The sequence below is a fragment of the Echiichthys vipera genome, assembly GCF_963691815.1.
Source record: "Echiichthys vipera genome assembly, chromosome: 4".
Taxonomy (NCBI): Eukaryota; Metazoa; Chordata; class Actinopteri; order Perciformes; family Trachinidae; genus Echiichthys; species Echiichthys vipera.
In genome coordinates, this window is record NC_139829.1 from 17,189,741 (window position 1) to 17,204,248 (window position 14,508).

The 14,508-nt window shown below is 38.5% G+C and overlaps 1 protein-coding gene across 1 annotated transcript in view; it reads right to left on the minus strand.

The window, feature by feature from the left end:
* Positions 1–14,508, minus strand: part of grid2 (glutamate receptor, ionotropic, delta 2) — a gene marked incomplete at both ends in the record, with an annotated part of 511,086 nt that overhangs the window by 58,277 nt on the left and 438,301 nt on the right. Inside the window, 2 exons of the mRNA XM_083913146.1 lie at positions 2,431–2,626; positions 8,702–8,840. Coding sequence (XP_083769272.1) covers positions 2,431–2,626; positions 8,702–8,840 — 335 coding nt within the window. The remainder of the gene's footprint in view (positions 1–2,430; positions 2,627–8,701; positions 8,841–14,508) is intronic.

Sequence of the window (14,508 nt, forward strand, 5' to 3'; positions counted from 1 at the left end):
GCTTGTGCGCAGATGGCACTAGGGACGGGGGGACATGAGCCCCTCAGATTCAGTGACACAGTGAAGTTTTTGTGTGTGTGTGTTTAATCATATATGGCTAGTGCTGATCAGGTAGGCCTTTGTTTAACAATGTTCATTGTTGTTTATCCATGATTTCAAATAAGAATTCTCCAATGGCTTTTTTGTGCAAACCATTGGCCCATAGGCTATTACGAAAGTAACTACTTAAGCGCTAGTTATAGCCCAAATTACAAAAAAAAATAACTTATTGAGTTGAAATCATTTGTTCAGTTCAAAAACCTCATCGGCGCCCCTGAATGACTGTAATGGCACTATAGCATAATTTCTGTGTAAATATATATGTATATATAATTGTGGGATCACAACTGCAAAGAAGTCCTGATGGCTTGTTTAAAGGCACAGTTTCTGAGTAAGGGTTGTGTGCATTTCTCTGTGGAATGAGTGTTTTGATACTTTCACAGTGAAGACCTGACTTTTTACAATATGGGACCTTTAACAGAATGTATGTCCAATGTCCAAATTGATTGAGAAAGTGCCTTGGCTACTTTTATATACAAGATAATAATTTCCACATCACTCGGTGTTGGACGCTTAATGGCACTTTTTATGTATTTATTTAATTTAAATACAATGGCTGTAAGAATTATGTGAGCCCTGCATTAAAGATATGAACATTTTTATAATGTTATGAATTCTTAATAATTGCATACTATAAAAAATAACCATCAATGTCCATCAATTGATAATAATCACAAGGATTAATGTATTTGAATTTACAAACACTTAGCTTTGTTAGCTCAATAAAAGACTGATGGAAACATGATCCTTGACACACTACTAATTAGTTATATCTATTTAATAAACACCTCTGCCAACAAGCAATGTGTATGAGTGAGTGTTAATAGTTATGTGCTTTTATGCAGTTATGTGCTGCATTTATCTCATCGTTTTTAAAACCCGCCACTTTAATCACTCCTCCCAACACTTTCACCGCTGTCAATGCTGGCCTCAGTTCAAATCTAATATATTCTAGAGGGAGGAGGGATAAAATGAGATCCTCACTGGAGGCAAAAGGGCGATGCAAACAGAAAGCGGGATGCATGCAAATGAGATGCAGCAGTCAGGTATTTATGATGCTGGGTAATCACAGAGGGAATTAAGTATTTAACCATGCGTGTGTTAACTGTGTATCGTTAACATCATTTAGATAGATTTATTCCCTATCAACACAGATGACCCTCTAGCATGAGCTGTATATAAAAACAGGACTGAGGCTGAGCTGTGCACAATACAGATTTACTGTATAGCATTAGAATCTTCCTTAATGTATTAAACAATATGAATAAGGGGTGAAGTTTACAAGCAAATGCACAATTCTTACTGGTACTTACATAAAAACAAAACAACTAGAGTTATTCGGAGTTTAGTGCACCTAATGAAAACAGTTGGTGGTATTATAATATACTGTAGTACATATAGTATATAGTGGGTTCAGTTTTAAAGCTACAGTAAATATGTCGGTATCATCTGAAACTAGACAATCTAAAGAATCCATAACATGATAGGGGGCTAAAGGTGCTCCCTGGTGAGCCTGGAACTGTACTTGGATTTAAGAGTGTTCATAGTGGACACCGTCTGGAGCCAGACAGTAGCAGGTCAGTTGCTTTATGCTCCATGCTGTCATCTCTCTCATTTCCTTCTTATACTTCTGTTCTCTCTAGTGAACTGTCTAGGCACCCTATAAAATCAATTTGATTGGCTCAACTGAGTGAAGCTATTGCCGTATTAATTGGATAAGCTGCGCTGACTGTTTACGGAGCACTGAAAAAACAGTGATATGTAAAGATTATTATTTATCTTCATTAATTTATCAGCCATTGGTCACGGCTCTGGATACATCACTTGTACGGACCACAGCCTGCCATCTAGCGATGTCCGTCCCAACCCCTGCTGTCTTCATTGCAGGAACAGTTATGATGATAATACTCTAACTTGAATTAAACACCAACCAAATGAAATGTAATACTGTGGATATGTTAAAAAGACTTAATCATGTGAAATGAGAACTGTAAAAACTGTGGTGATTGAAAATATAAGTCATGCATGTGACCTAGGACACTGATGATATTTTGGCCTTCAGGTTAATTTCGTAATACAACCAAATTAAGTATTTTCTCAAAAATGACAAGGTCAAAAATTGGCCAATGATGGATTTAAATGTGAATGCTTTGCTCCAAGTAATGACTTATTGCTTTGATGTTGCCGCCATTCTGCACATTGTCCCCCATATTCAAAACACATCACAGGAGACTTTAAACTCTAATGTTTGTTTCACTAAGCATGGTGATTTCACAAGTGTCCACGACCCTTTGTTTAAAACTGACAACTAATTAAAAAGGGAAGACCTACCTTGCGAATGCCTTCTTTTGACTCCTCAACATTATTATCTCCTCCTCCGGTGCGGTTAATCATCCGCCACATCTGGGAGTACATTGGATCTCTCTCAAAGGGGTTCATAGCCTTGGAGCGCACCTGGTCGTATACAGCAGAGTCCAACACTGTACCATAAGGCAACTCTGTCTGTTTGGATAAATCCTGGAGGGACCTAGAGAGAGACAAGTGGTGAAAAGAGTTAGTATTTACATTGTTTCCAGCCATCCATTCACTGTAAGCATCATGCAGACTCTGAATAGTCAGCTTCACATGAGACATGGGGTTCAGGTCGTCCCCTTGGTAATACTGCTATGGTGACACTGCAGTCACCTTTTAGTTGTTCTTTGGTGCCTGTAGTTGTAGTAATGGATGTAGCAATGACCTGTATCCACAGTTTTTGCAGATATCAAACTACACTACTAGTTATCTACTACAATGATGACACTTGCTTATATTGCTTTGGAGTGAACTGCCTGTCCAACAATGTCAAAAATGGTTGTGGACCAATAGTACATTCTCACCATAAAACATAAGCAGACTATATACACTCATTACCTCAGTTTTCTTTTTGAGTGGTGAAAATAATTATTATTCACATAGAACAGTATTAGTATTAGTAGTATTAGTTAAAATACTACTTGTGATGGCAATTTTGAGGTGATGGTGAACAATTCAGGGAGGTCAGAGTGTACGTAAACTTGTTAAAATAGCGGTCTTGCTTAAAGACACTAGGGGTTTCAGCCTTCTCCTCAATTCAACTAAATAATCTTTTTTAAGCATATATTCAGGATGAAATTAGAAAAATACAATCAAACAAGAAAAAAATACATTGAAAGCATTTGCCTATCCAATAACCTGGATTAAATCTTTTACTGTGGTGCTTCTGCCTTGGCACTGTTATGGTTGCATTAGGTTACATGGTGAATGATCAAGCCATTGTTACTGTCTCTGTACGTCAAGAGAGGAAGACATTGTACAGTGCACATAGAGTATTCATAAGGTGGCCAGCTGTACAATGGATCACACTGTCTCTTCCCTATAAATGAGTAATTTGGTTCTAAATTCTCAAAGGGCCAAGAGTGGGAGTTGGCAGCAACATGTAATTGACATAAAAATAGAAAATTGGGAATTGGCCATGACCGACAAATGTGAAAAAATAGGGGTAGAAAGCAGTTTAGACAGCAGCACTCACTCAGGTCACAGTGCTAAGAAATATGGCTTGGCTAGTCTGCACACACTGTATATGTCTACAACTACATCTAGAAAGGGGACACACTTAACAAAAATGAAAAAAAAAACAAGTCAGTCTGTCTTGTATTGCTTTTGTATTTCACTCTCTTTCACCCTTTCTCTCTCACTCTAGTCCTCACCCATAAATTGCCACCTCTAGGGGAATAAACAAGCAATTGTTAATTATCACGCAACAGCGCTTGGGTTGCCTCTCAAAGAGTTTGGCCGCTGAGAAATGTAATGGAGAACCATTACAGGAACTAATTACTGTTTGTTTGTTAAATGGCTGCTACATACCACCCATGGATTTGAGAGACGAAAAAAACATGCGCACAAAAGCTCAACATGTCCTGCTTAATGAAGAAGAATAAGTCTATAGTATCTTACTTCGTTAATTCAGTTGTTATAAACCCACAAAGCAGATTTAACAATGGGCACAAATATAAGTATGTACTGTTGCCGTAATTACAAGGCTGCTCACTCAGACAAACACACACACACACACACACACACACACACACAAAATAACAATTCAATTAAATTCAATTTTATTTATAGTGCCAAATCATAACAGAAGTTATCTCAGGACACTTTACAGACTAGGTAAAGACCACACTCTATGATAAACATAGACCCAAAAATTCCCCCGTAGAGTACGGTGGCAACGAAAACCTTCCCTATTACAGGCAGGAACGTCAGACAGACCCAGCTCTGTGGAGGACGGCCATCTGTCTTGACCGGTTGGGGAGGAAGAAAAGGAGAGAGAAAGAGAGAAACGACGGACAGATGGAAAGAGAAAGACAAAGACAGACACATTCAGACTTCTCATGTATGGTCAAAGCTTGCGGTTTCTCTCTCTCTCTCTCTCTCTCTCTCTCTCTCTCTCGTGCCCTCTTCTACTATCTCTCTGACCCGCTCTAAAAGAAAAAAAAGACCTTTGAAGATTTTAATGAACTTTGAAGTGAACATGAATCTTTTATTGCCATCAATTAATCTTTGGCCTTAATAATCGTCCCTCCCCACTACTCCCCTGTAAATATGCACGCCTGTCAGCACACTCTTTGACCAGGATTCCCCCTCTGTGAATTAGTTTCACTGGGTAGTAATTCTGAGCTTGTTATTTAATGGTATGCATGTATGTGTAGGAGGCAGAGAGAGGGCGAAATATGTCATGTTGTAAAGATGAGTTTAGATTTTTCGAAGACCAACAGTTGCTGATTAAAAAGGGGTTATCATGACTCAATCTTGGTAATGCTCCCAAATTGGACAAGAAAAACACAGACAAAAACTTGATGTTCCAAAATGCTCACCATAAAATATGTGAAAAATTGACTTGAGTTGATTGTTTTAAAGAACTAAAATGCAGTATATGATGATACTATATATGATCTACTGTATTTCTAAGGAAATACAAAAAGAACAAATGTAAAGAAAGAAATTTTGGAGGAGTGGACAAAGACAGCATAAGAGACGTTTACATTAATTAAGTTTGATCAAACACTTTTGAATGTCTGGACTGGCTGGCCGCTGTCTGCCACTATTATGTGTATTGTCTCATGGAGATATGCATAAAAGGAATATGTGCTTAATTATCTTTTTAGGAATATTTTGTGTAAATCCAATGTTTGCATGTGTGTCTTTGTATGGATACACTTTCTGTTCTGTGTGTAAACTGGCTCATTGTGCAACCAAATGCAATTAAATGAAGTGAACAGCAGCCACATCCTGTGACAAATAGTTAACTGTGTGTGTGTGTGTGTGTGTGTGTGTGTGTGTTTGACACACACAGAGACAAGCTAGATATACTGTAGATTAATTGATTGTTATTCACTGTATAGAGTATATACAATCTCTGTGTGTACTGTAATTTGATCTTTTATTTAGCTAGAATGACTTGGGTTCATGGATACACACACACACACACACAAACACACACACACACACACACACACACACACACACACACACACACACACACACACACACACACACACACACACACACACACACACACACACACACACACAGCCACACACACACACACACACACACACACACACACACACACACACACACACACACACACACACACACACATACACACACACACACACACACACATACACACACAACAGCACACCCACATTTTTAACAATTTTTTTTTAGCCTAAAGACAAAGATGACCTTGGCTGTGTTATTCTGTTTGGACAGTAATTTGGTTAAAGGCAGTAGAGCTTTGATCAGTTTATTAACCTGGATGGTGAAGCACTGTAGATAGCTGTGCAACTTGAACAATGAGCAATCTGTGCCTAACTGAAGCCAAAAACTGAAGAGTTCTTTTTTTCTCTCATTATGCTTTTTAAATGAGGCAAGAGCAAAAGCTGCAGATGTTTTGCTTACATTTGCATTATTTGTATATGTATGTGTACGTATATGTAGTATTTGTGTGTACATACATATGTTCTAATTAGTAGTGTTTTTCTGTATGTTGTTGGTCACTCAGAAGCAATGGCATGTGTTGTCTCTTTAGTAGATATTTATGTTTATTCTGTGCTCCTACAGGAGCTAGCTTAAAGCATTATTGCATTCATTATCATAAAAGGCATGGTGCTGATACAATTCATTTACCAACAGAGGGCGATAAAGTGACCACAAATCTTGACTTTGTAGCCCTTAAAACATTGTGCAACACTTTAAATAACCTGTCTTGGCTGACCACTGGGATGAATAAGACATACATACATACTGCAGTCAGTAGCCACTATGATGCACACATAACACCTGATCAACTTTATTGGCAATCACTAGCAACCATACCATATGACACCTATTGTGTGAGATTGAGCCCGGAAAGGAAGCTTTTTACCCTCAAACACTCCATCATTCAATCTTCTCGTCCTGACCAATTCTTCCGCTCCATCTCGTACCTCTCTCAACAGTTGCCACCTCTTTTCTCACACTTTTACCTCTGCAAAATCCATTTCTCATTCTAACTCATCGTCACTTCCCCTCTCTCTGTTTATAGGCTTCTTTCCAACCTCTTTTTTTCTACCCTTCTTTTTCCCTCCTAACCTCTGCCTCTGTCCTTCCTATTCCTTCTTAATCCATTTCCTCTTCTTTTCCACCTACTTCTCGTCTTTGATTTCACTTTCTTTCTGTTTTTTCTCTCTCTTTGTACATTGCTCTCATGCTCCCTCTCTTTACCACTCTCCACTGCAATCCCTCAACCGTTTTCCTTAAGGATTCACACTGAAATTGAGGGAAAACATCCAAGCGTGAAATAGTCCAGAGAGGGTTCTGAACGCTCACTTGTTATTTCATTTCCAGGATGAAACAAGGGCATTAATACTTAAAAACCCTGTCTGTCCTGACGGCTCACTGAGACACAAAGACGAGCGATGCCTCCATCCTTCCCCAGCCTTCCCTTCTGCCCCTTCCATCCATTTGTATGCTTGCTATTTTCCATAGTTAACTAATTCACTTTCTCTATCACTCTCAAAACCACTTGCTCTCATTCCAGCTGCGTAGTATCTTAATCAAGTATTCATCAGATAAAAGTGTATGCTAATCATAACATCACAATCCTCTTTTTTTCCTTGCTCGGCTACTCTCTTAATCTCTCCATTAAGGTGTTATGCTTTGCGATTATTCTCAGTTTGTTTGGGGTGTTTTCCATCTCACCACTCACCCCTCCCCAACCATCTTTGGAGACTGAAGGCCATGTGGGTGCTACTGTTTGGGTGGTAATTATGCCATTAATGACCCAAGACGAGTCTACATATTAAAGATAATGTATGAAAATTTATGGAAATCATTAATTAGCTCAATGGGTGCTGCATGAAGCGGTAAACTGAGAAGCACTCATTAATGACAGCAAATATAAGCAAAAAAAACTAACAATAAAGGATAGAGAAAAGAAAATAAGAAAAGTGATTCTTTCCATACAGCTTTCAAGAGACTATGCAGAATGACTTGAAATAAAAGGAGAAAATAGATAGTATGAAGGACAGAGTTGAAGAGAGTGGAGACAAAAGTCATAAGGAGGAGGTCTGCCACGTAAAAAGAGAACGATGGACAGACAAACTGACAGAAACAAATTAAGAGACAGATAGTGATGAGGGTTAGAGAAATAAATGTTGTTTATTCAAAGCAAAGCACAGTTAACTGTGGCACTGCTGGGCATAGCGGATGCTTTGGCATTCTGATTAGTCCAATGAGAGATGAGCGTTTCCTTTTGCCACCAGGAGAGTAGCAGGCAAACATATTATCACAAGGATAGATAAACAGAGGGCACAAAGCTTAGGGGATTAGTGTGTGTGTGTGTGTGTGTGTGTGTGTGTGTGTGTGTGTGTGTGTGTGTGTGTGTGTGTGTGTATGTGTGGGGGTGGGGTGGGGGGGGGCTTAGTACTTGTTCTGCCCTCAACCTAAGAGGAACATGCAAAAACTTCTCTTCTCACTTTTTTTCCACACTTGGCCTCATTCTATCTGTTTTTCTTCCTTATCTTCATCACTGGAAACATACACACTCAAACACACAATGATATATCTAAACTTGAAGCAGGCAGGAAATTACTATCCTGCGTTAGGGTGGAGAAGGAGGTGAGAAAGGATGGAAGGATGTACAGGATAGGGAAGTAATTGTGTGTGTGTGTGTGTGTGTGTGTGTGTGTGTGTGTGTGTGTGTGTTGCCTTTCATGCATTATACCTGCCTCTTGGAATGGATTTCCACACTGCAACAATCAAGCACACTAGGAAAGACTGTAGTGTGTCTCTGTGTGTTACTAATCATTTGTTTTGTGTATGTGCATAATGCATTCATAGATACTTTTTGGCTTGTGTATCTGTGTAGCTAGGATGTGCAGATTTACAGTATAACTACATATTGGTGATATGTAATAGTTAAAGGGTTTCATTTTTTTTTATCATGATACCAATGTCAAACTAACTAAGCTTTTCAGAAATTCAAACCACAGAACCACATTTTGAAGCCAGCTTGGTTGGATAGTTGGATACTTACTGTATCGAGTTCTCTATGCGTGAGATGGTGAGGAAGGCAGCTAGGTTGGCGGTATAAGAGGAGATGACAATAAGAGCAAACATCCACCAAACGCCCATCATCATCCTCGTAGCTAGAGTGGTGTAGGGCACCTCTCCACCTAGAAAGAAAAAAAATAAGAAAGAATGCTAAACATGCACAGTCACAGACAAATAGACAACATCTGCATGTATCATGTTAAGGCAACTCTTAGCTGCAGTAGGGAAAATTGTTAAAACAGCAAAGAGCATCCTGAAAGATTATGTTCAGATTAACAGATCTGCTCTGATGCTTTGGCACAGATCTGATTTTCACACGATGCAATAAAGTTGAGGCACTGCAGAAATTTCAATCTATGCTCTTCTAGAAAGACATCAAAAGACCACATCTCAAATTGCAATATTTAGCTTATATATTGAGGAAAAGGTGCCTGTGCAGAGGGTGTTCAACCCTCGGGGAATGTCTTAATATACAATCACTCTTAAATACCACTAGGCATAACTGTTTGGACAGAAGTTAAACAATGTAACCTAACATTGCAGTAAATTATCTTGAAAAATGTCTTGATCAATCCGAACAGTGTGTAAATGCTTGTCAGACCTTTCCATTAGGATTTAATGCGGCCTGGAGAAAATTACAATGAAAAGAGGCTTGACGGTCTTCACATATAAAACCTCTTTATCCCTGTCTTCTGTTATAAAAGGCTTTTGTGGCCTTGTCCTCTGAAATCTTGCTGCGCTACATTAAAAGCAAACTATCTCGGCTTTCTGTGAGCTCTCCAAAATGTCTGTCACTCTAACTGTAGCTCTTGCAAAAAATAATCGTTTTATTTGTGCAGGGAAAAGATCGCACACACTTGTCTTCAGCTTTTCTTTTGTACTCAGTAAGACTGTTGGCTAGCCTTTCTATTAACACATGCACATATTCATACAAGCTTACTGACAATCACACAAACACATTTAGGGATGCATCCCTGTAGACATACACACAAACATAGAGCGTAATGATTGATTTGCAGCCAGTGAAATCTTCCTCACTGCCTTTATTGAAGTGTTAGAAATTAGCCTCATTCATCCCTACAGCAGGGGATCAATGATACGTCGACTCAGATCAACTGAGATGATACTTTCCTCTCTTTCACTTCCTCTAGTCCAGACTCAATAATATATGTGAAACCCACGTAATCCCCTGTTACCTTTATCTCTCACCCCTTCTCTTTCACTATCATATTTCGCGCTTTTTCCATCTTCCTTTAATGCCTCCTCTGCATTGCTTATAGCATTTGATTGAATTCAAATCAGTTATCTCTTTCACTCTCTCTCTTCTACTGTATCATTCACAGGCAATACATTTGCTATTGACATCAGGTTTAACCACCAAAGGTAGAGTTTGTGTAGTACTGAATATATTTAATGGAAATAATTCCATTGCATGTTTGCCTGTGTCTTATTATCCCATATGTTTATGCTCTTATGATAGAAAATGCTCTTTTATGGTTCTTTGAGTGTTTTCCATGTACAACATTGTGGTTATGAAATCCTTCTATACATTTCATGTGCCATTTATTTATCAGCTATCCTAGGTGGGAATGACAGTTCATGAAATAACGGAAAACACACAAATATGGAAAAAATAAAAACACACACACAATACAAAAATGCAATGTCCAACCACCTATAGAATATTGGGCAGTGACTATGTTTTTTATCCATTTCTTTCTTTGTAGTATTTGTAAATACTTTTAGAATATAATGTTAGCCTTTGTATCACATTTTTTTCATAGCAAGATAATCTGGAATACAGGCAATCTATAAAAATATAATAAATATGTAAATAACATTTTTGCTGAAGTTCATGCAGTTCATCCATGATAAATTACTGCGGATTTGCCAGCAGAACGATAACTTTAATCTTTTCCAAGAATGAATGTAACCAGCATTCACTTTTTTCTCATAACGTGGGCTGCCAAAAGGGTCAATGCCAAACTGTGACTGCAGTATCTTAGACTTTATCACTTCTAAAACCTTTGTGAATCATTCCCCCATTCCATTCAGGTTTCATACTGGAAATATCTACTCAGGACCGATTAGGTTACTAGAAAAAAAAACTATTGTTGAGTTTCAGAACAATTTGACTTTTATAGACTATTTCATACAGCTCAGAATATATCTATGCTGAGTTACAATATCTGAATATCCTAAAATTTAGAGGCAGGCAGGATTTTGTGGTTCTGTTAGATGTTTTATAGTTCTCTCTTTCCCTCCACAATGTTCAATAAAATCAAATCCAGACAAACTACAAAAGAGTTCTTGAAAAGGTCATTTAGTTTCCTGAATATGCATCTGTGAGTGTGTATGTGTGTGTGTGTGTGTGTGTGTGTGTGTGTGTGTGTAAAGAGGTAACATCTTTGTATATAAACTTGGATTTATGAAGTTCAATAAAACTAACCGAACATTGACAAGTGTGTTGAAAATGTCCTTGATATGGTTCACTCTAAATACTGGTCTGGCATTGATTTTAAAAGTGCCAAAATGTCAGAAACTAACAATTTACTATGCTGTCCTACACACCCTACGTGCAGTAACTACAAAATCACTTATAAAATGATTTCTGCACAATTTTGGGCCTGGAATTATGGAGGTAAGAATTGATTTGGATCAAATATATTAAATGGTAAACTATAATCCATCATCAATGTGCCAATTATTCATTTGTTGGGACAGTAAACCAATTTTAAAGCCAGTTTTGGCTCAATTGTTTTTGTAATGACTGCACTCTTAGGGCAGTATGGACTTAGACATCAGCTTTTAAAATGTTGCTAAAATTGTATGGTAAAATGTATGTTGCTTTCATGCTGTCAGTGTCTCACTCTATGCTCCTGTTAGGAAACAAAAAGCATAGATCATTTTATAGTGCATTTTTTTTCACCTCAGTAACTATTGTGGCCATTAAGGTGACCTACTATCAAAAGAAAATAATGAATTCTCACAGGGAAAGCTGATCCAAAGTACTGCTACATTTGAAACTATATGTCCAATGTGGTGGTATTTAATGACATCTTCCTTTTGTGAAGTAAAGGACGTAATAAATTATGCACATACCTATGTCATGCCACAAACAAACAGTGTATAGTGCAACCCATCTTTCATTCTACAGTTTATTGTACAACATTCTGTGCTCTATCAAAACCAACTTTCATACAGGGGAATGCAACCAGATGGATGTCAGCCCTGAGAAACAATACTGGCAGTCAGCAAACACTTCAAGTTGGTGAGCAATTGAGTCACGAGTATGAATATATATATATGTATATTTTATATCACCTCAGAAATCATTTCCCAGTACTGATGGCGACAGCATCATGAGGAAAAATGACAACAAAGAGAATACTTTATATTACATTGCCATCCTAAAAACAACATTCTATAGGCACAGCATTAAGATGTTGAGGCTTTTGATGTGATATGTTTAACTGGTTACATAAAGATAAAAGTTAATTGTTAGAATAAGTTAACTGTTTCTCTGTAGGGGCTTCTTCAGTGAAGCCTATCAGGACTACTACTGTAAAGGAAGCCAAAGATGACTCTTCTCTGTAGGACCTAGGCTTTGTCCACATCACTACGTTTTCATTCTCAAACAGCGTTTCAAAAGAAAAATGGTCTCCATCCACACAAGCCTTTTAGCTCCAAATATATAACCATACATATGACATTACCATTCGCGTAGACTGTGCATGCAAGTGACGATGTAAACAGGAAGCAGATTGTCTAATATTACTCTTAGGTTGAAAACCGATAAATCTATAAAATCTTGGCGAGATGACGAGGTGGAATGGTTACTTTACACATAACACATAATTACTGTATAAGGCGGTATAAAGCAGTGGAAAACAAAGATTGTGAGTCATTGCAAGGTAAATTTGGTGACATTTTAAGAATGGAACAGGCAGCATTATCTATTGCCAGTTTCCAAAGGTCTCGGATTCTGCCTGTTGAAAGTAAAACACAACCCTGGAGTTTTCAAACCAAAATGGGGCCAGCAGCATTTTCAAACGTCTCCGTTGGGGGCTCGGAAATGTCGGAGTAGTGTTGACCGGGCTGTATATGTTGAAAAGACGTGTGTTTTTAAATCAAAACATCGTAGTGCAGATGTATCCTTAAAATAAAGTTGTTTCTCTTCAAGGCATCTTTGAAGATTACAGTGGGGTCATTCATAAAAACCTCCTGTCAAAGGTAAAAAAGTGTATGTGTCTCCGTTTGCATGTGTGACTCTAAGAGACATTGCAAGCATGAAGCAGATTTGGTGGTTTTCAGCTCTGCAGCTTCAAAGGCACCCTTTTGTGTCCCCTCAATATATCTCTCTTACCACCATGTCTCTCAATGCCATCCCTCTCATTCTCTGGTGTTTTCGGTAACTGTGGGCAAACAGCGTTTCCCTATATCTAACGAGCCGGTTTGAAATGGGCAAATCAAAATTGCATGTGCTATTTTGCAGCCGCAAATGTTGTAAATCAGTGTTGTTGTGTTTTAAATGCATTTTCCCTGACTTCAATGTCACCATTAGTCTTCACTTGTTTCACTACTATTAGCAGACCCTAATTGCTGACTTACTTCCTGTCTGAGTTCCTGGATTGACTGAGTGACTGGATTGTTAGATGTTTATGTGAAGGATTGGCTAATTAGATATCTGGCTGGCAGTGTGGCTGCCTGGTCCCTTGGCTGCATGACTTCTGACTGACTGACCGATTGATTTGCTACATTGCTGGCCTCTGAGCTGCCTGACAGGTCTGCTTTCTTTCAATCCTGTTTATTTCTTTTAATTGAGATCTGTACTTGTTTCTTTTGATGTCTTATGTTTTAGTCATCCAGGATAGCATATTGCTAAGCCTTTCATATACTGTATTTTATTAGTAATGTTATGTTTCAAATAAATACAGTTTCATAAAATCTGAGAGCTGCCCAGTACCACCACATCGCTCCAGAAGCTGCAGTTTCCCACTCCCACATTGGCCACTTAGCAGTTTGGCTAGTAATTAGTCCTCCCACCTCTTTCTAATCCTCAGTTTTTATTAAAATATTCTCATAGACATTCCCTCTATCTTCAGTTTCTTTGTCATCTCCTATCTTTCTGCCTTTTGGCTCGAGAAGCTAAATGAACACACAAACATGGATGTCACTGGGTCCCAAGGAAAAAGGGAACAAGAGGGAGAATAAAAGATGTGAGAAAGATAATCCAGGAAACTTGGAAAAGATGACAATAGAATGAAAAAAGAAATAAAAATTAGTTTCAATATAATTATCCTTATACAGGTATTAGAGTAACATGGAAGAAAAAAGAAGAAACATGAAAACACACATGCACACACGTGCACGCACACACACACACACACACACACACACACACACACACACACACACACACACACACACACACACACACACACACACACTCACACACACACACACACACACAAACACTCACACACACACACACACACACACACACACACACCACACACACACACACACACACACACACACACACACACCACACACACACACACACACACACACACACACACACACACACACACACACACACACACACACACACACACTAGCTAGCTAACTAGCTTCAGGACTCTGTAGTTTTGAGCATTCTGAAAACTATTCCTCATGTTGTTTTCTGAGATTAAGAGTCGTTTCCCCTGTGTCCCAGGATCATCTGCCTGATTGCCTGCTTGGCTGCCAGCAAGCCCTCGTGCAACTCCAGCCACCCATCCTGGAAGC